At 64.7% G+C, this 23,101-nt stretch overlaps 3 protein-coding genes across 4 annotated transcripts; 2 read left to right on the plus strand and 1 right to left on the minus strand.

The window, feature by feature from the left end:
* Positions 1-1,723: 1,723 nt before the first annotated feature.
* On the plus strand, positions 1,724-3,502 carry LINGO3 (leucine rich repeat and Ig domain containing 3). Its single transcript, XM_055342737.1, has one exon. It carries the CDS (start codon positions 1,724-1,726, stop codon positions 3,500-3,502), a length of 1,779 nt encoding a protein of 592 aa, XP_055198712.1.
* A 5,838-nt stretch (positions 3,503-9,340) lies between these two features.
* Positions 9,341-13,690, plus strand: PEAK3 (PEAK family member 3). 2 transcript variants are annotated; one of them, XM_055344436.1, is made up of 4 exons: positions 9,341-9,403; positions 9,655-9,859; positions 10,285-10,829; positions 12,533-13,690. In XM_055344436.1, the coding sequence occupies exons 2-4, from the start codon at positions 9,778-9,780 to the stop codon at positions 13,313-13,315; spliced, it is 1,410 nt and encodes a 469-aa protein (XP_055200411.1). In that variant the 5' UTR covers positions 9,341-9,403; positions 9,655-9,777; the 3' UTR covers positions 13,316-13,690. The 2 variants fall into 2 exon arrangements, with proteins under 2 accessions (XP_055200411.1, XP_055200412.1); XM_055344437.1 differs by having other exon boundaries at positions 9,371-9,403; positions 9,748-9,859.
* A 1,599-nt stretch (positions 13,691-15,289) lies between these two features.
* Positions 15,290-17,779, minus strand: OAZ1 (ornithine decarboxylase antizyme 1). The gene is given in 6 exon segments (XM_055343695.1): positions 15,290-15,693; positions 15,845-15,930; positions 16,105-16,277; positions 16,571-16,657; positions 16,659-16,716; positions 17,558-17,779. Coding segments are annotated over 6 exon segments (684 nt in total). The 5' UTR covers positions 17,704-17,779; the 3' UTR covers positions 15,290-15,559.
* Between the last annotated feature and the right edge of the window lie 5,322 nt (positions 17,780-23,101).

Below are 23,101 nucleotides of genomic sequence, written 5' to 3' on the forward strand. Positions count from 1 at the left end.
GGCGTCCCGGACGGATGTTCAGCGGATGAGGGCCTATGGCCTGAGTCCCCGCGGGAACAGGGCTCGTGGGCCCCGGCGGGTGCTGGGGGGCTGCAGCTGCTAAGGTGCTGGAAATAGCCGGCCGGCTAGTGGGCGGCCCCCTCCGGCTGCTGTCTGGCTGCACCGTCCGCACCCGCACCCCCACCTGCATCCCCAGGGCCAGGGCTGCAGCCCAGCAGTGGAGGGAGGAATAAGGAGGCGGGGGAGGAGGGTGCCAGTAGGCCCAAGGACCGTCCATGCCACATGCCATCTGGCCACCCACCCCCGAGGCCGGCTCTCACTCCTGCCTCAGAGCCTTTGCTGTTCCCCAGCCCGGAGCTCCCTTCCCCAGACGTCACGGACTTGGCCTCCTGTGAGCATCACAACAAAACACCACAAACCGAGTGGCTTAAGGTGACAGAAATCGATTCTCTCCCCGCTGTGGACGCCAGAAGTCTGAAACCAGCCCCTGCAGGGCCACGTCCCCTCCGAAGGCTCCAGGGAGGATCCTCTCTACCTCTCCCAGCTTTTGGTGGCTCCGCACAACCCCCGGCGTTCCCCGGCTTATAGACACGTCAGCTCAGTCCCGGCCTCTGTGTTCACGTGGCCTTACCTTCTGCTCAAACGTCACCGTCCCCGGTCTGCGGCTGCACCTCCTTCCACCCTGACTTCCAGGCTCTGCGGCGGTCAGGCCATGGAGACCACGGGCTTGGCTTGGAGAGGTTATGGCCCCTGGGAGGAGACCGTGACCAGGGCTCTGAGCTAGGTCATAGTCTCATGTGGTGGTTGGCCTGGTGCAGACACACAAACAGGGAACGGAGGGAGGGCAAGATGGGTGCGGGACCCGGTGAGGCCTCCGGGCAGGGTGCGGGGGGTGGGGGGCTGACCAGGGGAATATTTGGACCAGCCCTGTCCCCACCAGTAGCATGTAGCCAGCCGCAGGAGGGCAGGGTCTACGGCTGCCTTGCGCTCCTGTGTATTGAGAGCCGGGCCGACAGGAGGCACCTCATCCATGTTTGGGAGGGCTTGGACCCCACATCGTACACTGTGTTTGTAAAGTTCTCCTCCAGTTCAATAAACACTCTCTCTGGCGGTTTTTTTTAAGTGAGATCCAGTTCACGTAACAGAATTTGCCCTTTTAAAGTGTACATCTCAGGGGCTGTTAGTGTATTCGCAGGGTTGTGTAACTATCAGCCCTGCATGGTTCCAGAACATTCTCAGACCCAAAAAAGCCCTGTCCCCATCAGCGGTCACACCCACTAGCCTGCCCAGCCCCGCGCCCCCACGGGCCCCTTCCTGTCCATGGACGAGCCCATCCTGGACGTGCCACACACGTGGGGCCTCCTGTGTCTGGTTCCCTCCCTGCCCGTAGTGGCCTCAGGGTCCTACGCGTGTGGGCACTTCCCTTTGGTGCCAAAGGGATGTGCCCGTGGATGGTGGACGTGTGTGTGTCCGTTGGATGCACGTTTGAGCAGTTTCCACCTTCCAGCCATTAGGCATGCCTCCGCGATGAACCTGGGTGTCCAGGCCTTTGCGCGGGCGAGCGTCCAGGTCTAGGGTGCACGCGCCCCAGAGCGGGACTGGGGGCCCTCGGGGGATAGATGTGTCCTGCGCGCACTGCCAAGCGGCCCCGGTGCTAACGCTGCCCCCCCACCGCAGGTGCCCACGAGGATGGTGGCGCGGCCCTAGGCCCAGGCTCCGCACCATGACCTGCTGGCTGTGCGTCCTGAGCCTGCAGCTCCTGCTCCTGCCCGCGGCCCCACCCCCCGCCGGCGGCTGCCCGGCCCGCTGCGAGTGCACGGCGCAGACGCGCGCGGTGGCCTGTCCCCGGCGCCGACTGACCGCCGTGCCCGACGGCATCCCGGCCGAGACGCGCCTGCTGGAGCTCAGCCGCAACCGCATCCGCTGCCTGAACCCCGGCGACCTGGCCGCCCTGCCGCTGCTGGAGGAGCTGGACCTGAGCGAGAACGTGATCGCGCACGTGGAGCCCGGCGCCTTCGCCAACCTGCCGCGCCTGCGCGTCCTGCGGCTGCGCGGGAACCTGCTCAAGCTCATCCCGCCCGGGGTCTTCACGCGCCTGGACAACCTCACGCTGCTGGACCTGAGCGAGAACAAGCTGGTCATCCTCCTGGACTACACCTTCCAGGACCTGCGCAGCCTCCGCCGGCTGGAGGTGGGCGACAACCACCTGGTGTTCATCTCGCGCCGGGCCTTCGCGGGGCTGCTGGCGCTCGAGGAGCTGACCCTGGAGCGCTGCAACCTGACGGCGCTGTCGGGCGAGTCCCTGGGCCACCTGCGCGGCCTGGGCGCGCTGCGGCTGCGGCACCTGGCCATCGCCGCCCTGGAGGACCAGAACTTCCGCAGGCTCCCGGGCCTGCTGCACCTCGAGATCGACAACTGGCCGCTGCTGGAGGAGGTGGCCGCGGGCAGCCTGCAGGGCCTCAACCTGACCTCGCTGTCCGTCACACACACCAACATCACGGCCGTGCCCGCGGCCGCGCTCCGCCACCAGGCCCACCTCACCTGCCTCAACCTGTCGCACAACCCCATCAGCACGGTGCCGCGCGGCTCCTTCCGAGACCTGGTGCGCCTGCGCGAGCTGCACCTGGCGGGCGCCCTGCTGGCGGTGGTGGAGCCGCAGGCCTTCCTGGGGCTGCGGCAGATCCGTCTGCTCAACCTCTCCAACAACCTGCTGTCCACGCTGGAGGAGAACACCTTCCACTCGGTCAACACGCTGGAGACGCTGCGCGTGGACGGGAACCCGCTGGCCTGCGACTGCCGCCTGCTGTGGATCGTGCAGCGCCGCAAGACCCTCAACTTCGACGGGCGGCTGCCGGCCTGCGCCTCCCCGGCCGAGGTCCGCGGCGACGCGCTGCGCAACCTGCCCGACTCGGTGCTCTTCGAGTACTTCGTGTGCCGCAAGCCCAAGATCCGCGAGCGGCGGCTGCAGCGCGTCACGGCGGCCGCGGGCGACGACGTGCGCTTCCAGTGCCGCGCCGAGGGCGAGCCGGCGCCCACCGTGGCCTGGGTGACGCCGCGGCACCGCGCGGTGACCGCCTCCAGCGCGGGGCGCGCGCGGGTGCTGCCCGGGGGCACGCTGGAGATCCAGGGCGCGCGCCCGCAGGACAGCGGCACCTACACGTGCGTGGCCAGCAACGCGGGCGGCAACGACACCTACTTCGCCACGCTGACCGTGCGGCCCGAGCCGGCCGCCAACCGGACCCCGAGCGAGGGCCGCAACGAGACGCAGGCGGCCGTGCGCTTCCCGCTGGACCTCACCACCATCCTGGTGTCCACCGCCATGGGCTGCATCACCTTCCTGGGCGTCGTCCTCTTCTGCTTCCTGCTGCTCTTCGTGTGGAGCCGCGGCCGCGGGCAGCACAAGAACAACTTCTCGGTGGAGTACTCCTTCCGCAAGGTGGACGGGCCCGCCGCCGCCGCCGGCCAGGGGGGCGCCCGCAAGTTCACCATGAAGATGATCTGACCCCGCGCCCACCACCGCCGGCCGATGGGCACCTGTGCGTCTCCCGGAGGCCGCGCCGCTCCCGGCCGAACGTCCCCTTTTTTTGTAGAGACCCGAGCACGGGGCTGTTTTTCCATCAGGACACATCTTTTGCATAGTTTCTCAAGCATTTTCTAAAGGTTTCACCGTGTCTTCCTGCCCCTGCTGTGGTCGCTGAGCTGAGTGCGGTGGGAGTGTGGTGCGAGTTCAGAGACCCCAGAGCCCTCACCGTGGGGGGTTCGCACCCCGTGGCTGGGGGGTGCCGCACACACACACACACAGCGTGCACCCGGGGACAGAGGTCTGCATCCAGGACGTAGGGGGCCGCCCAGCCCCCAGGGGAGGCACGTGAAAGCCTGCACTGGTCACACCTCACATCAGCACACAGGTGGTCACACCCAGGACACACAGCTCCAAAACAGAACACACACACCTCCACCCGGCTGACCCTAAACAGGTGCCCCAGGCTGCAGACCTCACCTGGAGTGTGCAGGGCTCTCGTGAGAGCACAACCCACACCTGGGACATACCCACTCACACTCAGGACACACCCAGCTCACACCTGGGACACACAGACCACAGCTGAAACACACAGCTCACACCCGGGACATACGCAGCTCACACGCGGGACATTCAGTCACACTCGAGACACACACAGCTTAGACCTAGCTGACGCTAAACACGTGCCCCAGGCTGCAGGGCTCACCATGGGGACCCAGGGCTCTCGTGAGAGCACAGCTCACACCGAGGACAAACAGCTCATACCTGGGACATGCACAGATCACACCTGAGACACACGGAGCTCAAGCCCAGCTCCTACTCCACTGGCCATCTCTGGGGGAATCTCAGGGGCTGGACTGAGGTCTTCCCAAGGAGGTGATGCCCCCTGGGGGCCCAGCACACGGCGTGCCAGCCCATGTCCCACCCCCAGGCCCCCCCCCGGGACCCACTGGCCCAGCAGGGCGGGCTGCCCACTAGGAGAAGCCATCTCCCTCGCTTCCCCACCACCCCCAACAGCTGCCACTCCCTTCCTCTGCCCACGCCACACCAGAGGGGCAGCCCCCCTGGCCCTGGCTCAGAAGCATGGTTACTGGGGTGTCCCCCCTCCAGCAAGGCAGGTGGAGTGACCTTCAGTCATACCCCTGAGCCAGCCTCAGATGCGCCCCGGTACAGCCCTGCCGTGCCCAGCCCTGTGACCCACTGTGCATGTGGAGACGGAGGCCAGGGAGTGTGGGGGGTTTCCCGGGGGTCCTGTTCAGTGCACTAACAGGGCAGCAAGGGAGAACAAGACTGGGGTGGGGTGCAGGCTGCAGGGGGTCTGGACCTGGGCTCTGGGGAGAAGGTGGCAAGAACTAGGGCTGGGCACACAGAAGCTCGGGTTAAGAAAGAACTTCCCTGAGGTCACTGCCCTGTTACCCTTCAGGTAGTGAGTTCCCCCATCATTAGGGGTAAGCAACCAGAGCTGACGTTTTACAGAAATCCTCAGACACCAGACAGAGTCCATCCATGACCCTGCCTCTCCCAGGCTGATGACTGCCCCCCACCCTCCACTTGGGCCAGATGACCGGCCATCGCTGGAGGAAGGGGCACAGGAAATAGTGTGGGTGGGAGCCCTTGACTAGTAGGGGGTGGGCCATCCACCAGGAGGTTAGGACTGTATTTTTTTTTAAGATTTTATTTATTTATATATGAGAGACCAGAGAGAGAGAGAGAGGGGCAGAGACACAGGAGGAGGGAGAAGCAGGCTCCGTGCAGGGAGCCCGACGTGGGACTCGATCCCGGGTCTCCAGGATCATGCCCTGGGCTGAAGGCGGCGCTAAACCGCTGAGCCACCCGGGCTGCCCCTAGGACTGTATTCTTAAGGACCTGTAGGAAGCCAGGAAACCAGGTCTGTTCCCCGCCCAGGTGTGCACTTAGCCGGGGCCGGAGACCCCCCAGACCCCCCTGGCATCCTCCTCTGTCAAACAGGCCCCAGGTCAAAGCCACTGCTGCACATACGGAGCCCAGGCCCATGGACGGGCTTGGTGGTGGACTTGGATCCTGGATCCTTCAAGGTCTTTGCAAGACGAGCCAGAGAGGAAGCCGGGTCGGCCCCGGGGGCTCGGAGCACAGGCTTCAGGCGGAAGTTCTCGGGGCCGCGCGGCTGGTCCTGCTCCCACAGCGTGCAGCCGCCACCCCTGCCTCGGCCCCTGCCTCGGCCCCACTTGTGGCAGGACGTGGCGACGGCCGAACGGGGCGTCCGGGGACCCCAGACTCCACCCGAGTTGGGCAGAACCGACTGGTTTTCTCCCTTCACATCCTCCTGACCTTGGTTGCCATGACAACCCCAAGGGCCCCTCAAAATGACATCCAAGTGCCTTTAGCATCATCAGCGACGGGAGGAGCATGTTCTCAGCAGCGTTGGGACCTGCAGAACGGCAGCATATTGGGATCTCCCACCCCCTCCGCCCACCCCCATCCCAACATGAACCAGGACCCCCCCAGGCCCCTCCTGCTGTATTTGGTTGGAATCCAATAAAAATGAAGCCGATTTAATAACAGACTTCAAGTGGTTGTTGTTAATTCTCACGGGAGGAGTGGGGCTGGGGGGGCAGGGGGCCGTCTGGCTCCAGCCCGAGCACTGGCCCTGAGTCACCAGGGGCAGGGGGCAGGTGGGGACAGAAGGACTTGCGGTGATGGCCTGACAGGCGGCATGTCGGGAGCGCCCGTGCTGTTCCAAGTGCCGTTCCCGGCTCCTGCGTTAACTCCTTCCCCACAGGTGACAGCCTGAGCGCTGGGCCTCTTAGGATCTCACTTTACAGATGGGCAAAGCGGGGGGTCAGGAGATGGAGGGCATGTGCCCAGAGTCCCCAGCCGAGGGGAGGTGGGGTCTCCCAGCTGTCCTTCCCCACCCCACTCCAGGTGGCGGGTGGGGGGTCCCAGCAGTCTCCCTGCTTCTGGGGGCTCAAAGGCAGCTTTTTTTTTTTTTTTAGATTTATTTACTTATTTGCATAATCTCTACGCCATCCTGGGAGCTTCCCCAGCCCTGGTCCTCCCACAACAAAGCCAGGAGGAGCCTTCCCTGGTTCAAACCAGGTACAAGGCCCAGGATTTCCTGAATCCCGTCTCTCGTGCTTGGGGTGGGGCTGAGGGGTCCTTCATCCAAACCAAGGACCCAAACCAAGGAGGTGCTGCTCAGAGGGTGTCCATGGGGTCCCCCCTGAAACATAGGACACGGGTCTGGTCGGCACACCCAGGCCCGGAGGTGGAGGTGGGGTGGCCGCTGAAGATCCCTGCCTCGATGTCCCCTGCGGGATGGAGCGGGAGTGGTGTGCAGCGTCCTCCAGCTGTGGCCGCGCACCACGCTCCTCCGCGGCACAGACCAGGTTTCCGCGCCTCCAGGGAGACCCCGGGCCGCACACCGTGACTCCGGTAACGAAACTTAATGGTTTAAAACAACTGAGATTGGGATCCCTGAGTGGCGCAGCGGTTTGGCGCCTGCCTTTGGCCCAGGGCACGATCCTGGAGACTCGGGATCGAATCCCACGTCGGGCTCCCGGTGCATGGAGCCTGCTTCTCCCTCTGCCTCTGTCTCTGCCCCCCCCCCCTCTCTGTATGACTATCGTAAATAAATAAATAAATAAATTTAAAAAATAAAAAAAAATAAAACAACTGAGATTTACTAGTTGACAGTTCTGGAGCTCAAAAGTCTACAGTGGGTCAGCGGGACTGGTGCCCACCCCCTGGGGCCCCAGGGCGACTCCCACGTTGATGCACGGTCCACGCGGAGAGGCGTTCCCCTTCCTGAGCCTCAGCAGGGTGCCCAGCGGGTGTGAGCTGTGCACTCTGCTCTCCCCTCCCGCAGAGGCCCCTGGGAGCATCTGGGGCCAGGCCACCCCGAGGCAGGTGGGGGCTCCCCACGTGCCACCCGCCCACCACCCTGCCCCATCCCGAGTGCAGAAGTCCCTGGAGGTGTCACCCCGGTCCCAGCCTGGACCCCACCCCACTCCCCGCTTGGCCAGGTGGCCACCACAGCCCGGCTGGGACCAGGCTGGGGGGGCGGGGGGCAGTGAGGCCCTCACCGCAGGCACAAAATCTGAGCGGATGCCCGGAGCTCAGCCATCCAGATCAACGTTCCATAAACAAAATTAATTCACGTCCCAGATCCACAATGAACAAAACATCCATCTTTTATTTTTTTCTTTTTTTAAAGATTTTATTTATTTATTTATTTATGAGAGACAGAGAGAGAGAGGCAGAGACACAGGCAGAGGGAGAGGCAGGCTCTGTGACGGGAGCCCGACGCGGGATTCGATCCCAGGACTGCAGGATCACGCCCTGGACTGAAGGCGGCGCTAAACCGCTGAGCCACCCAGGCTGCCCAACATCCATTTTTTAAATAAAAAATAGGATCTGCCCTGCCATGACCCTGCCCGGCCCCGGTTCTAATAAAACTTCATTTATAAAAAGAGCCGGGCGGCCGGTGGCCGCGGTTAGCCAACAAGGTTCCCTAAAGATCACGCGAAAAGGCCCTTTACCTTGATCACAGAGTGGGGTGTTCTGGCCTCGCCTTCCATTCCGAGCCGGGTGCCTGCCCTGCATGCGTCTCCCCGAACCGCGGGCAGAGCCAGGAGCTGGCTGGGCAGCCCCAAGGGCCTCACGACGGGAAGAGCCAGCAGACGTGTGGGCGTCGAGGAGGCCGTGTCCCCGGCACCTGCCACCCTGCCTGGGGCCCGGAGTTTGTGGAATCCGTCCCTCCTCTGGGAACCCGCACCCTGCCTCCCGTCGCGTGGTTCCAAAGCCACCCAGTCACGGGGCGCCCCGCCGATTAAGGCCGGAGAGCGTCAATTCTATCCTTTCTGGGAGCTGAGCACCCGAAAACAGAAGATACGGGATCAAGTTAGGGAACCGCATGCTGGAAATGCCACGGGGTCAGCAGGTCAGTTTTGCCCAAAATGTGGCCGGAGGGCAGGGGCGGGGGGTGTGGGAGACGTTCACAAAGTGGCTTAACCTGCTTCCCCCTGCCCAGGGCCTGGTGGGCACGCACCGCCCCGGACCAGCCCCAGGACCTGTCACCACGCCTGGGCCGGCTGTGTGACCCCGCATGGATTCCCTACCCTCTCTGGGCTCAGTGCCCCAAAGGGAAAGAGGGGGCGCAGGGAGGGAAATCCAGCCCCAAACATGCCCCAGCTGCGATGCAAACATGCCGCTGCGGCCGCGCACACGGGGGGCTCCTGCTTCTCCCTTCGGAGCTGGGGCACCCCTCACACCCTCAGCCCGGCCCGGCGAGCCTCCAGCCCAGACACAGCTGGAGCGCAGGCGTCGGGGCCCCTGGATGTGCAGGGTCCTTGCTTTTCCACGTGTGGCAATCGTCATCTACCAACCGTCCCAGGGCGCAGGAGGCCCCGGTGGGTGGGGGGCGGCGAGGGCAGCGGGCGGCGGGCGGCGGGCAGCGGGCTCCGGGGCTTCTCCGATCTCCGCCCCCCGCAGAGGGGGAAGGAAAGCCACGAAAGCCACGCAGGAAAGAGGCGCCCTGGTGGTGGTCTCGCTGCCCAGCGTGCCCGGGGCTCCCTGCCCTGGCCCCGGGGGGGAGCCCAGCATGCGGAGTCTCCCCCCTGACCCCCCGGGTGTGACCTCTGGGACCGTCCCCGTGTCACAGCCCCCTGTCCCCCAGCTCAAGGGCCACGGCGGGCGGCGAGCCCTCTGCCTGGAATTCCCTTCCCATCTTCGAGGGAGGCGTCCTCTGCGGGCAGGCGGGGGGAAGTGATGCAGCGAGCACCCCCCTCCCTGCGGTCTGACGGTTGCACAGTGCTTCCGGGCGGCCGCGGGCCACAGGTCAGCCTGGCAGGCCCCGGGCGGCAGCTCCCCGGAGGACCCCCCACCCTGGTCACTCCAGTCCTGCAGGTAGGGCCCCCGGGGGGTGCTGGGGCCGGGAGTGGCCAGAGGCAGCACCTGGAGGGCGGGCGGGGCAGGGTGGGGGTCCCAGCTGCTGAGCTCTGGGAAGGAGGTGCCCCTGTGCGGGTCCCTGGGTGCCGTCCTGCCTCCCCACCCCCCATGGTCCACCCTCACCCTCGACATTCTGTTCTGTCCACGTCACAAAAGCACAGGGTCCTTCCTGAAAGATTGAGGGGTGACTTCCCTGCCTCCCCCGCCAGGAAGGGAGCCCAGAGAGGGCGGCGGGCCGACCCAGGACCTCCAGCAGGTCAAGGGTGGGAAGGAGACGGAGACTGCCCCCCACTCGCACCTAGGTCCCCGCCCCGCTCGCCACCCCGGCCAGCATGAGCAGCCCTGAGCCACCGACTGGGACCCCCGGGCCTGACGCCCCCACCTGGCCGACTCAGCCCACCTACAGCAACCTCGGTGAGCCCCCGGGGCCCGGCTGGGGGACGCGGGCCGGCGGGGCGGGGGACCCTCTGCCTGAGGGCAGCTGAGCTCCCTTCTAGCGGCCGGTTCCCCACCTTTCATAAAACGCTGCTAAAAAGGGGAAAAAAGCTGGGATGATGGCGTGTAAAAAATGAGGAAGCCGGAGTTCACAGAGGTGCGGTCAGGTGGCCAGCGCCACGCAGGGACCCGGGGTTGCCGGGCGTGGGCCGGACACTTCTCGGCTTCTGATGCATCGCTCCTGCCCCCTCCCCTGTGAATTGGGGGCGGCCTCCGTAGCCCGCGGGGCGCGGGCCACTAGCATTCTCTTCACTCGGCAGACCGGGCAGTCCCGGCCGAGGGGTGGAGACGGGTGCCCAGGGCCACGCTCGGGTCCTCACCCTCTTCCGTGCTCCTCCCTGCAGGTGAGGTCCGCGCCCAGCTGCTGCCCTCCAAGGCCTGCCGCCCCCGGGCACCTGGGCCCCCCCCGACCGACCCGCAGCCCCTGCCCCCGCCCCTGCCCAAGAAGACGCTGTGCAGGACCCGCTCCCTGCCCACGCACAGGGTCCCCAGCGCCAGCCCTGCCCCGGCTCCGGCTGGGCAGCCTCGGAGGCCTTTCCTGGGGTCCCACAGTGTGGACGAGAGCCAGGCGGCCAGTGACAAAGCTTGGTCAGCCTGTCCCCCTGCAGAGCCGCGCTTTGGCTCCCTGGACACCTCGCTGGGCGCCCCCTGGTACGACCTGCACCGGCCCGAGGCCATGCGCACCATGCTGGAGGCGCGGCAGCTGGAGGGGGTCCGCGCGGTGCGGGCTCGGCTCCGGGCCCGGCTGCTGGGGGGCCACCCGGGCCCCTGCCAACCCGGCCACGGCTTCCGGCTCCTGGACCGCTCGCCCTGCGTGGAGAGCGGGGACGCCCTCTACTACCGCATGGTGCGGGTGGGCGACGAGGCGTGGCACATGCTGGCCGCCAAGGTGAGCCCCGCCACCGCCCGCCTCCTTGGGCGCCTCCCCAGTTTCCCAGCTTGGGGCTAACGGGGCGGTGCAGCTTGGCCGACCCGCTTACTCTGCAACTAACGCCAACTAACACGCTCGGCCCCGGAACCACGTGCCTGAAGCGTGGGGCCGTGGACACGCGAAGCGCCTGCGCGTCCCAACCCCCCACGCCTCCCAGGAGCCCAGGAATCTGCACTTTAACTCGTTCTGCAGTGAACCGTGGCGGCGCCAGGCGGCCCCCGAGCTCACCCGCCGCAGCCAGCTGACCGCCACCACTTAACTACCCTGCGACCGTCCACATGTCATCTGGGCGCCCTGAGCCCCGCTGACTTCAAGGCGCCTTTACCCACCCAATCGCCACACTGACTTTACAGTGCAACTATCACCATATTTGTCATAACATCCTACCATTTTTTAAAAAATATTTTATTTTTATTTATTCATGAAAGAGAGAGAGAAAGAGAGAGGCAGAGACACAGGCAGAGAGAAGCAGGCTCCATGCAGGGAGCCCGACGTGGGACTCGATCCCAGGACCCCGGGATCACGCCCTGAGCCGAAGGCAGAGGTTCTGAGCCACCCAGGCGCCCCAGATCCTTCCATTTTTATGTGCCATTCAGGGGAGGAAAAGAAAAGATTCGTACTAAACCTAGCACCCCGCGTCAGACGCATCAGCATTTTGGAGGATCCTCACCCATTTGACAACATGTGCGAATAGGGGCCCGTTTTTACACCTGGAGCTCGGAGGGAGACCCTTGTTGCTGGCTGTGCGTTTCGGAGACAGTTGGATCCTGGCTCCAGCTGGGAAGGCCCTGGGGGTGTATTTTTAAAAACAGCGTCCCCCAGGTGGTTGTAATGTAATTTCCAGAGCTGATGCTCCCCTGACCTTCTAGAAGGAGCTTCACTGTCCAGAAGGGCAGTCGCTGGCCGGGTCACTTCTGAGCACTCGATATGGGGCTGGTTCCAACTGAGATGTGCCCTCACCATCAACTATTCCTGGGTCTCGAAGACTAATCTATTAGTGTCAAAAAATAACCCTAATGTAAAACATCTCAGGGATAGCTTTTATCTACGCCCACAACCGTTGCATGGTAACCTATTAGGTATATGGGGTCAAATAAAACAGAGTATGAAAATTATGTTAAAAAAAAAAAAAGTAGGGATCCCTGGGTGGCTCAGCGGTTTGGCGCCTGCCTTCGGCTCAGGGCGCAATCCTGGAGACCCGGGATCAAATCCCACATCGGCTCCCTGCAGGGAGCCTGCTTCTCCCTCTGCCTGTGTCTCTGCCTCTCTCTCTCTCTCTCTGTGTCTCTCATGAATAAATAAATAAAATCTTAAAAAAAAAAAAGAAAATCATGTTCACACTTCTTATCAATTTCCACATGTGGCTACTGGAAATGTTTAATTACACGGTGGCCTGAGTCGTAATCCTACTGGACAGGCCGGCCGTGGCACCTGAGCTGCCCTGTCCCTGGCGCCTCTGGCGGGCAGCATTTTGACCCCCGAACACTGTGCTCCTCAGCGCGGCTTTCCTTGAAATCGCGGCGACACGGCGACAGGCATCCGAATGAACATCTAACTCCTGGAGGCCACGCGGCCACTGGGCTCCGGAAGCGCCGCGGGGGCGGGTAGCGCTGGGCGGGCTCCCCGCGGTCAGGCCCTGATGGCCCCCCTTTGCCCCTCAGGTGTCCAAGCCCGGAGCGGAGGAGCCCCACCCCTGGGGCCTGCAGCTGCAGGCCTCGCTCGCCCCGCACTTCAACCTGCAGGGCCTGTGCGGCCCGGTGCCCGAGGGCGCGCTGCCCGACGTGCCCTGGAGAGGCCCGGTGGTGCTGGCGGCCGAGGTGCCCGAGCTCACGGTGACGCAATGGCTGGCGGAGGCGGGCAGGCGGCAGCGGCCCGAGGAGTTCCCCTGGGTGGTGGCCGTGCTGCTGCTGCAGCTGACGTCAGCCCTGGAGCACCTGGAGGCGCGGGGCGCCGCCCTGGCCGAGCTGCGGCCCGAGAACCTGCTGCTGGTGGCGCCCCGGGGCTGTGCGGCCGCCGGGCCCCCGCGCCTGCTGCTGGCCGACTTTGGCCGCGTCCGCCCTCGGCCCCCGGGCCCCCCGGGCGCCCACGCGCTGCAGCTGGGCCGCCTGCTCCGCGCCCTACTCGGCCCCGCGGAGCCCTGCGCCTCCCCCTTGGCTGCGGGCCTGGAGGCTCTGGCGGCGCGGCTGGGCCGCTCCCGGCCCTCGGCCGCCCAGGCGCGGGGTGCGCTGCAGGCGCTGCTCTGGGGGCCCGGGCCCGAGCTGCACCGCCAGGGAGCCCCGCTGGGGCCGTGGCTGCAGGTGCGCCGCGCGCTGCTCGTGCTGCACCTGGCGGAGCGGGCCTCGGCCGGGGAGGCGCCGGGCCTGGAGGACTGGCTGTGCTGTGAGTACCTGGCTGAGGCCACCGAGGCCTCCGTGGGCCGCGCCCTGGCGCTGCTGTGGGACTGACACCCCGACGGACAGGGCCTCCCTGAGCGAGCGGACAGCCTCTTCCAGACGGGGCCGGAAGGAGGGCACCTCCTCTCCAGCGCCCCCACTCCTGCTTCTACACCAGGGACTTAGGCCCAAGGCCTCCCCAGGAGAGCGGGGCCCGGCGTGTCCCGAGGCTTTCCGATGCCAGGACCTTCCAGCAGGCGTGAGGCTGCGCTGGCCGCGCTGGACTCTGGTGCGCACCGTCCTCCCGAGAAGGTGGACGCGGCCTCCGTGTCTGGCCCCGGAGCACCCCTTGTGCTGAGGGTGCCGGTCATTCTGAGCGCGTCCTTGTCAGGACCTGCTTGGGGTCCCTGGGGGAGGGGACGCTCCTAGGACCTGAGACGCCCGAGCGTGGCCTCGCTTCCCCGCGCTCCACCCTCCGCGGCCTCCTCGCTGCCCTTCTGTGAAAGTTGGTTCTGTGCAGCCGCCAGGCCTTCGCGTGGCTCTTCTGTCCAAGCAAATAAAGTTGCCGCTCCTGGGCCCCGTGGCTCCGCCTCCTGTCGCCCGCGCCCGCCCCCGCCCCCAGCACCTGTCGGCACCTGGGGGCGGCCACCTGACCACCTCCCCTCCAGGCTGTGGGTTCCCGAGGGGGGAAGCCAGGCTGAACCCACAGCAGGTGTCGACGTGCACACGGGACGGCGGCATAAACCGGCAAGGACGACGCACGGGGGAACCAGAGGGACAGAACAGGGCCTCGTTTACACCGCTGAGGAACACACGACCCCTGAAGGGTCCCACTGCGCCTGCCTAGGGCCTCCAGTCACGGCCCTCACTTCCCCGCCCCCGTCACGGTTAGCCCGCAGGTATGACAGGTTCCTGGGCTGCTCAAACGTCCCCCCCTGGCTCCTTAGGACCCAGGATACAGTGGGCTCCTCCCCAGGTTCCCCAAGCCCCGGCCAACCCTGCCGGCCACACTGCCCACCCTTGGAGCTTCCTGGCCTGCAGAGGAGCACCCTCCCCTCTCCTCGTGGGCTTCACACTCCTAGTCATCCCTCAATACCCCAACTCCAAAGCCCTTTGTCCAGCCTTGACTCCCCCCAGGCTGGAGGGTTGTGCAGCTCTGCGTCTTCGGACTTTGAAGGCCGGCCCCGTCCTCAGGCAACATCGCGCCCCAGCCCGATACTCCCCAATCCCTATGGGTTCTTTTCCTGCCCCATAGAAGATGCCCTTTCCCACCCCCACCCAGCCCAGGCCTGGGTGTGAACCTCTGGCCATGCGCCCAGATGTGGCCAGCAGGTGGCGCTGCGGCCCTGCCCAACGTAGCCTTGGGGGGGGGGCCTGACCCCAGCCCACCGGAGGACCCCTCCTCCGCCCACCCTCCAGTTGTGGCCCCTGCTGGAGCTCCTGTCCCAGCACCGCCCCACAAGGCCCTCCCCAGGGGCCGCTGTGCACACGGGGCCTACACAGGTGCTAAAGCGGGGGGCGCAGGACCAGACACCCCACACAAGTCCCAGGCAGCAGGCCTGGGGCACAGGTCGCAGCCCAGGGCAAGCAGAGGGAACTCTGCCAGCAGCCATGGCTGGCGTCCCAGATAAGGGCACCAAAAAGACGCCAGAGCAGGGGAGCAGGAGGCCCAGGTTCGGGTGGGGCAGCCTGACACCCAGAGCCACGCTCCACCCCCCACCCCTGGAAAGGACCAAGGACCGCTGGGAAAATGAGGCAGGGTCAGGAGAAGTGATAAGTGAGGGGGTCAGGAAGCTCAGGACATCCCCCCCACCCCCAAGCTCTGCAGCCCCCCGGGGTGGGGTGGGGGGGCCGGGGGAACACCACTGAGCCAACACAGTCTTGGAGGTGTCATCACTTTTATTCAGTTTTCAGAGCACTAGAAGGGTAGATTAACACCTATCTTTTCAAGGTAAGAGACCTAAGATTTCCAAGAGCCTTCAAATAAGAAACTCCTCCTCCAAATACAGGGACAATCGGAATCATCTTAAACCAGCAATAAAAAAGTAAAATATAAACTTTTATTTAGAATTAAAGCAAATACTTCAGTATCACAAACACAATATTAAACTTCAAGAAATATACCGCTAATTTGGAGTGAGCGTTTATTTGCACAATTACAACATGCGGACAAACCCAGCAGAGATGAGCAGGCCTGCGGTTGGCGCCCCCAGCGCAGCCGTCGGTCCGCCACCCGCACAAAGCACAACAGGCAAAGGGACCGCGGTCCAGGGCTCCGGCGGCGGCAGAGCACAAGGGCCGCAGGCGGCACTGCCACTACTCCTCCTCTCCCGAAGACTCTCTCTCAAACGTGTAGGCCATGAAGCAAGCGTCGGGTCTCTTGGGGACAAGGGGATGCCCCGGTCTCACAATCTCAAAGCCCAAAAAGCTGAAGGTCCGGAGCAAGGCGGCTGTGGAGAAAAGGCAGTTAGAGCAGCCGCGGGGCCCCCGGGACCCTGGGCTCTGCGCCTGCCTGGCACCTGTGGCCGAGCCCTGTGCCCCCCCCCCCGCACCCCAAGGCTCCACCACCCAGGGTCCAGCCCTCCCCTCTGCAGCCCCTACCTCTGTCATCGCGGTTCTTATGAAAGCAAATGAAGACGTGGGCGGCGTGCAGCTGCTCCTCCGCGAACTCGAGAAGAACTGCGAAGCTGAAGGGCCACAGTCAGCCCCACCTGCCCGCCAGGGACCCGCGGCCTCATTCCCAGGGAGCACACAGCGCCCCCGCGACCAGGGTCAGAGTCCCCCAGGAACCGCTGCTCAGTGTGCAGAAAGAAACCCCCCCACACCCCGCAACCAGGCGGGCAGCCCAGCCCCGCCCTCACCTGTCCTTGCTGCCCTCGGGCAGGGCGCCGCCTGGGATCTCGATGTAGAGGCAGCCGCCGCTCAGCACCGCTCTCCAGTTAATGTGTTTGGAGCCCGTGAGCCTGGTCTGGACGTTCAGAATCCTCGTCTTGCTGTTAGACGTTAGTTCCTCTGTTACATTCAGCCGATTATCCTGCAGGAGGAGAGCGCTCTATCCGCACCCCAGACACCTGCCAAGTCTCCCCACAGCCAACACTTTTGCAAAACCCAGAAAAGGAATGAGAGAACCCCCCATCCCCACACCCAGCACACTGCTGTCTGGACGCGGGAAGGGGGCTCGGGCAGGGGCTCCCGCCACGTCCAGACCTCGGCGGGCACCCCCCACCCTGCAGTGGAGTTAAAGCCCTGGGGCTGAAAGGCAGGTGCACACGGGTGCATGCCCCGACCCCCCCACCCCCACCCCAGCCAGAAACGGGGGTTACTTACAGAGTAAAATAAATTAGCTGAAAGATTGTGATCCCTCTGACTATTCCCTCGCCCACCTGGGATCTTCAGGGGTGGGTGAGGGACATCAGGAGCACCACCGAGGCCCTGGACCCAGGTTACTACAGCAGTGAGGAGACACCCTGGAACTGCGAGAAACGGGGCGCTCAGCCCGGAGAGGCGCCCCCGGAGCCCCCCGCCCCCCCACCACCACGGGCGGCTGTTTACACGGGGGACCCCGCCGCTTCCGCCTGTCAGGGCCCCGGCCAGCGCCGCCCTGCCCCCCGCCCTCACCCCCGCGCCGACCCCTCCGGTGCTCGCAGCCACTTCCCGTTTCCCACTCCGCCCGCGCGGACTTCCCCTTCTCCCCCCGCAGCCCGGCGCCCGCTCGGGGGGCAGCGGCCCCGGCCCCGCGGCCTCCCTCGCCTGCGGCGCCCCTCCCGCGCCCTCCCCGCGGCCTCGGGGTTGCGTCATCGCGGCAGCCGCGGCCCCGAGGGAGGTTTTCACAATCGGCGCGCCCGGCAGCGCCAGCAGCCATTTGCTGCGCAGTGTAAACAGGCCCCGAAGCCGCCTCCATTTTGCACGGCTCGCGCCGGGGCCCCCCCAGGCCGGCCCGTCGTCTCCGGGCCCAGCGCGGCGTCCGCGGGGCGTCCCCGCCCGCCGGGACCCGGGCACCTGCCGCAGGCGCGCGTCGTCGGGGAGCGCGGGGCCCGGAGCCCGCGGGGGGGGGGGGGGCGGCCCCCCAGGAAGGCCCCGCCGCCGCCTACGTGGCGCCCCGGGCTCCGCGCGTCCTCGGGGGTCTCGGGGCGCCGCTCCCTCCGGGCCCGCGGCCGACCCCCGGCCCCCGACCCGACTCGGCCTCGGCCCCCCCGCCGGGCCCCCGAGGCGCCGCCGGACCGTGGCCGCCCGCCCCGGCACCTCCGCGGCCGGCTCCCCGCGGGCCTGCGCGGCGGCCCTTCTGGAAGCTTCGGGCGGGGGCGGGGCGCTCACCTCTCGCTGCTGCGGCCTCCGCGGCTGTGCAGGCTGAGGAGCGGCATGGCGCGGGCGGCGTGGACGGTGGCGCTGGGTTTATCCCCTTCCTTCTCTCTGGCGAAGCAGTGGCTGTTGAGGATCCGCTGCAGGGAGGATTTCACCATCCGGCCGCTGGGGTCCGAAACCAGAAAACCTCCGCTGCGCTTCTCCGCGCCGCCGCCGCTGCTCGCCGTTCGCAAAATGGCGCCGCCGCCGCCGCCCGCCTTTATAGGCGCCGCGCCCGGGCCACGCCCCCACGCCGCCTGGAACGAGGCCGCGCGAGGGGGCGGGGCCTCGGGGCCCCCGGGAAATGCAGGCGTGCCCGCCCCCTCGGCGTCCGATTGGTGGATTGGGCCGCGTGGGGCGTGGCCTCGGGGGCCCCCGCCCCCTTCCCCTTCGGCCCCCCCCCCCTCCTGGCGTCGCTCAGTGGGCGCGCGGGGGGCGGGGCGCCGTGGCGTCCGGAACCCGACGCGCGCCCCGCCCCCATCAGCCGGGCCTGGGGGCTCCGCGGGCTTTCGGGGCCTGGCGGGGGCCGCGTCTGCGCCGTGGCCCCTGTCACTGTCGCCAGGGTCCCTGTCCCCAGCGGGACCCCCCCCCCGGGCGGCCGGGGGCGACAGAGGCCCCGTACTCGCGGGCAGGGGTCCCAGAGCCCCCTCTGCGGGGAGAAGGTTCTGTATGGAGGATACGCGGAGTTAGTGAAATCGTGCGTGTCGCGCCCTGGCTTAGCCAACCACCCTCCTGCTCGCACAGGAACGCGGACCCTCCCCCGTGGACGCGGACCCTCCCCGGGTGGACGCGGACCCTCCCCGGTGGACGCGGACCCTCCCCCGTGGACGCGGACCCTCTCCCGTGGACGCGGACCCTCCCCCATGGATGCGGACCCTCCCCGGGTGGACGCGGACCCTCCCCCGTGGACGCGGACCCTCCCCCGTGGACGCGGCCCCTCCCGGGTGGACGCGGACCCTCCCTGGTTGAAGCGGACCCTCCCCCGTGGACGCGGACCCTCCCCCGTGGACGCGGACCCTCCCGGGTGGACGCGGACCCTCCCTGGTTGAAGCGGACCCTCCCCCGTGGACGCGGACCCTCCCCCGGGGCCGCGGACCCTCCCCCGTGGACGCGGACCCTCCCTGGTTGACGAGGACCCTCCCCGGGTGGCCGCGAACCCTCCACCGTGGCAGCGGACCCTCCCCGGTGGACGCAGACCCTCCCCGGTGGACGCAGACCCTCCCGGGTGGACGCGGACCCTCCCCAGTGGACGCAGTCCCCTCGGGCAGGAGTCCCAGCCCTTGAAGGCCGAGCGAAGCCCGCCGACCCCGCACCCACCGACCAGGACCTGCCTCCTCTCTGGTTTTACATTCCGGGCACCGAGGCCGAGAGCGGGTAGATCTGAGGCAACTCCTGTATGGTTTTTTGTTGTCACAACTCCCGCCTTGTTTTCATCTCATTTTTATCTCAATCTGCTGTGTCCACTTGGGCTACAGACACACACTTTCCCCAAAAGGACCTTGAATGATTGCAAAACCCTCAGAAGCTAACTCTGCAAACACGGCCGAGTCCCTGTGTGTCTGGGAACCCCCTGGCGGGGGCCGCGCTCCCCCTCACCGCTCGCTACTTCCAAGTACAGGGTCTTACCTACGGTTCCGTGTGTACACTGGGAAAACTCCGCAAAAACTCAAGAGCCTAAGGCGGGGTGCAACCCGGGAATGTTCCTGGGAAAGAATATTGAATCCCTGACTTTGTTTACAACTGCAGCTCGTGGCGCAAAGTAAAAGCAAGTGAATTCTTAACTTTCCGATGGTTTTGAATCGTGGCGCAGAGGCGCCCGGTCTCACGGGGAAGGCTCCCTGCGGCCCCCCACCCCAGGGTGCTGCTTCCTTGTCCTCACTACTTGTAGGATTGCTGCCTTCCTTATAACGTAGGCCCCGGCTTCTCCGGGTTGTGAAATGCGTTGTTTTGCGGGGGTTTTGCGTCTTGATGGCTCCCCGGCACTTGGCACAGACCGGTGATTCTGGGCCAAGAATCCAGAATCCAGAGCTGCCGCTGGTCACGTGGTCATGTGGTGTTTACCCCCCCCCCCATGAGGTCAGAAAGCCACAGAGGTCACAGCTGCCCCCCAGCGCTGGTGGGTTGGAGAGCGTGTGGGGCCCGCCCCCCGGAGGAACCTGGTGGGGTGAGATGTCCTGCCAGAAACCCAAGACCGTCCCTTCTTCGATGACAGGCATTGCAGGTTGCTGGCCCGAGTGCTCTTTAGTTTGGAATCCTTGGGGGTGGAAAGGGGGGAAAGCATAGCCTCTTGGTAAAAAACGAGTTTCAGCAGCTTGCAGAAAATCAGCGCTCAGAGAGAAAAGGGGGTGCGTCGGGGGTCAGGTAGGGCAGAGCATCTGAGGGCGCCCAGCGCAGGGCAGGGATGTGAGAGCAGCAGCCCTAGTCTCCCTCGTCCTCTTTGGAAGGGTGGGCCCCGGGCCTGGGGGTGCTCCCTCTGCCCGGGGAGGCAGGAGGGATATTTGCGGCCGTGCTACCGGCTGCGGGTGCCAGGAGGGGACCGAGGCGCCCGCCCTCACTGAGACCGTAGGCGCCGAGGCCGGGTCCGAATGTGTTTCCAGATCTCATCCAGCTGCGGGATCCCGGGCACTGCGCGGTGTCCAGGTCCTCGGGCAGGAACACGTCCCCACTCTGCCCGGGCAGGCCGGGCAGGTCTGGGGCCCAGTCACCTCTGGTCCCTAGTGCTCGATGCCACAGCTGCCCCCGTCGTGCCAACCACAGCACCGCTGCGGGTACACCTGCAGATGCTGCGTCTGTGAGGAAGGACGCGTCCCCTCTCCGAGGACCACGGCGGGGATGGGGGAGAGGCTGAGCGTCAGCACCGGGGCTCAGGGCCGCCTGCCCGGGCTGGGCTTGCTGGGGACCGAGAGTCCCATCAGGCTGGCCTTGCTGGAACAGGCGTCTGTGAGAGGTGACGGATCCCCCCAGACCACAGAGTAGGAAAGAGGGGTGTCAGGGAGGGCTTCTAGGATGTATCACCTCACATGGTCTTGCAGAGGGGAGCAAGTGAAGGCCCCAGGGTGGGGGTGACCCTGGGTTCCCGGGGGCCCGGCGTCTCACCAGGTCCTCCCGAGAGGGTGGGAGCCCAAGAGACGGGCAGACCCTGCGCTACTGGTGGTGAGGACGGAGGAGGGGCCACAGGCCACGGAGCTGATGCGTCTGGAAGGTGGGGGGTTAGGAGCTGGTCCTCCTGGGGCCCTGGGGGGGATGAAGGGGTGACCAGTCCTGCTCGCGCCTGGGTTTTAGGACTTCCGAGGCCAGAGCCATCAGATAACCAATCCCTGTGGGTTGAAGCCACTAAAGTGGTGGTGACCTGTCACAGGGCCCCGGGGGGCTCCCACGTGGAGTGAAGGGAGCCCCAGCCCAGGCTCAGCCACGGGTGACGTGTGACCATGTGGACTTCAGCCAAGCGCGTGGATCCCTAGTTCATGCCGAAGTGTTGCAATCTCTACATCCGCCTTTATCTTATTTTTTTTTAAAGATTTTATGTATTTATTCAAGAGAGAGAGAGAGAAGTGGAGACTCAGGCAGAGGGAGAAGCAGGCTCCCTGCGGGGACCCCGACTCCGGACTCGATCCCGGGACCCCAGGATCACACCCTGGGCCGAAGGCAGGTGCTCAAGTACTGAGCCCCCCAGGGATCCCCGACATCCGCCTTTAAAACAAAATTTAGGGATCCCTGGGTGGCGCAGCGGTTTGGCGCCTGCCTTTGGCCCAGGGCGCGATCCTGGTGACCCGGGATCGAATCCCACGTCGGGCTCCCGGTGCATGGAGCCTGCTTCTCCCTCTGCCTGTGTCTCTGCCTCTCTCTCTCTCTCTCTCTCTCTGTGACTATCATAAATAAATTTTAAAAAATTAAAACAAAATTTAGTAAGTGAGACGGAGCCGCAGACACAGGGCTGGGCAGGCGGGGCGGGGGTGGGGGGTCCGCGGCAGAAGTTCCTCGACTGTTCTGCGCATCTGGCTATTCCCATAATAAAATGCTGAAAAGTAAGAAAAGAAGGAGCTCAGCCTCGTCCTGTCACGTCCGGCCTGGCCCTTCCTGGGAGCGAGCAGCGGGCGAGAGCAGAGGAGCGGCCCCCCCCACCGGCCCCCCGGGTCCCACCACGGCCCAGGAGGCCTGGCCCGCCCCGTGGCCCAGCAGAGCGCAGGCCGCCGGTGGCATCGGGCAGCTCCGCCGGGGACGGGGGACACAGCCGCGCAGGGCTCATCTCCAGCCTCCAGCGGCGCACACCTCCCGGCTTCGAGCTCCTTGACGCCGCCTGCCCACCCGCAGCAGCTTCGTCGCACACGACAAAGGTCTCCTCGAGGGTTTCGGGGTGGGGACAAGCGGAGCCGCAGCCGAGGCCTGACTGCGAGGGCGCGGATGCGGTTTCCCACCCGCATGGCCCCTGCTCCGTGGCCGAGGTTGTCTGCGGCTCTACCGAATTTCAGTGGCTAAATACGGGACCCGTGGGGCGCCCGGGGGCTCGGCCATGGGGCAGGTGACTCTTCGTCTCGGGCTTGTGAGTCTGAGCCCCACGGTCGGCATAGAAATGATTTAAAAAATAAATAAATAAAGGGGCACCCAGGGGGCCCAGCGGTTTGGCACCTGCCTTCGGCCCAGGGCGTGATCCTGGAGACCCGGGATCGAATCCCACATCAGGCTCCCTGCGTGGAGCCTGCTCCTCCCTCTGCCTGTGTCTCTGCCTCTCTCTTTCTCTCTCTCTGTGTGTCTCATGAATAAATACATAAAATTAAAAAAATAATAATAAACCCAAGAGCAACGGATGTTCACTGAGGAAACTTACTGTATACAGGCCTATTTCTTACTGGATCTTTTCTTTCTTTTTTTTTTTTTGGATCTTTTCTTTCTTGTATATTTTTAATATCTGTATTTATACTATGTGTTAATAAAATATTCTGTGTTATATACATTTGATATACTTAGATATTTATAAACATATATTTTGCTATACCTAATTTCATGTGTTTCTCTATGTACCTTATGCTATGTATTATATTTATAGCAAATGTATATTCTGAAGAATACATTTATTCTCTATCTGTATCTTCGAACTAATATTTTGTGACAGGTTTGTTCAGAGTTTGTATACTATGCAATATTCTCATTTTATTTTTATTTTTTTTTAATTTTTATTTATTTATGATAGGTACACAGTGAGAGAGAGAGAGAGAGAGAGAGGGAGAGACACAGGCAGAGGGAGAAGCAGGCTCCATGCACCGGGAGCCCGACGTGGGATTCGATCCCGGGTCTCCAGGATCGCGCCCTGGGCCAAAGGCAGGTGCCAAACCACTGCGCCACCCAGGGATCCCTCATTTATTTTATTTTTAAAATTTTGTTTATTTTGGGCGGGGGGCCAGAGGAAGAGAGAATCTTTTTTTAAGATTTTATTTATTTAACAGAGAGAGAGAGTGCGCAAGCAGGGGGAGTAGGAGAGGGATAAGCAGACCCTCCAATGAGCAGGGAGCTCGACACGGG

This window comes from Nyctereutes procyonoides, unplaced genomic scaffold, assembly GCF_905146905.1.
Source record: "Nyctereutes procyonoides isolate TBG_1078 unplaced genomic scaffold, NYPRO_anot_genome, whole genome shotgun sequence".
Lineage (NCBI taxonomy): Eukaryota > Metazoa > Chordata > Mammalia > Carnivora > Canidae > Nyctereutes > Nyctereutes procyonoides.

Coding starts and splice junctions, on each gene's coding strand:
- LINGO3 (XM_055342737.1), top strand. CDS start 1,724: ATGACCTGCTGGCTGTGCGTCCTGAGCCTGCAGCTCCTGCTCCTGCCC.
- PEAK3 (XM_055344436.1), top strand. CDS start 9,778: ATGAGCAGCCCTGAGCCACCGACTGGGACCCCCGGGCCTGACGCCCCC. Junction 9,860..10,284: donor GCCCACCTACAGCAACCTCG/GTGAGCCCCCGG, acceptor TCCTCCCTGCAG/GTGAGGTCCGCGCCCAGCTG. Junction 10,830..12,532: donor GGCACATGCTGGCCGCCAAG/GTGAGCCCCGCC, acceptor TTTGCCCCTCAG/GTGTCCAAGCCCGGAGCGGA.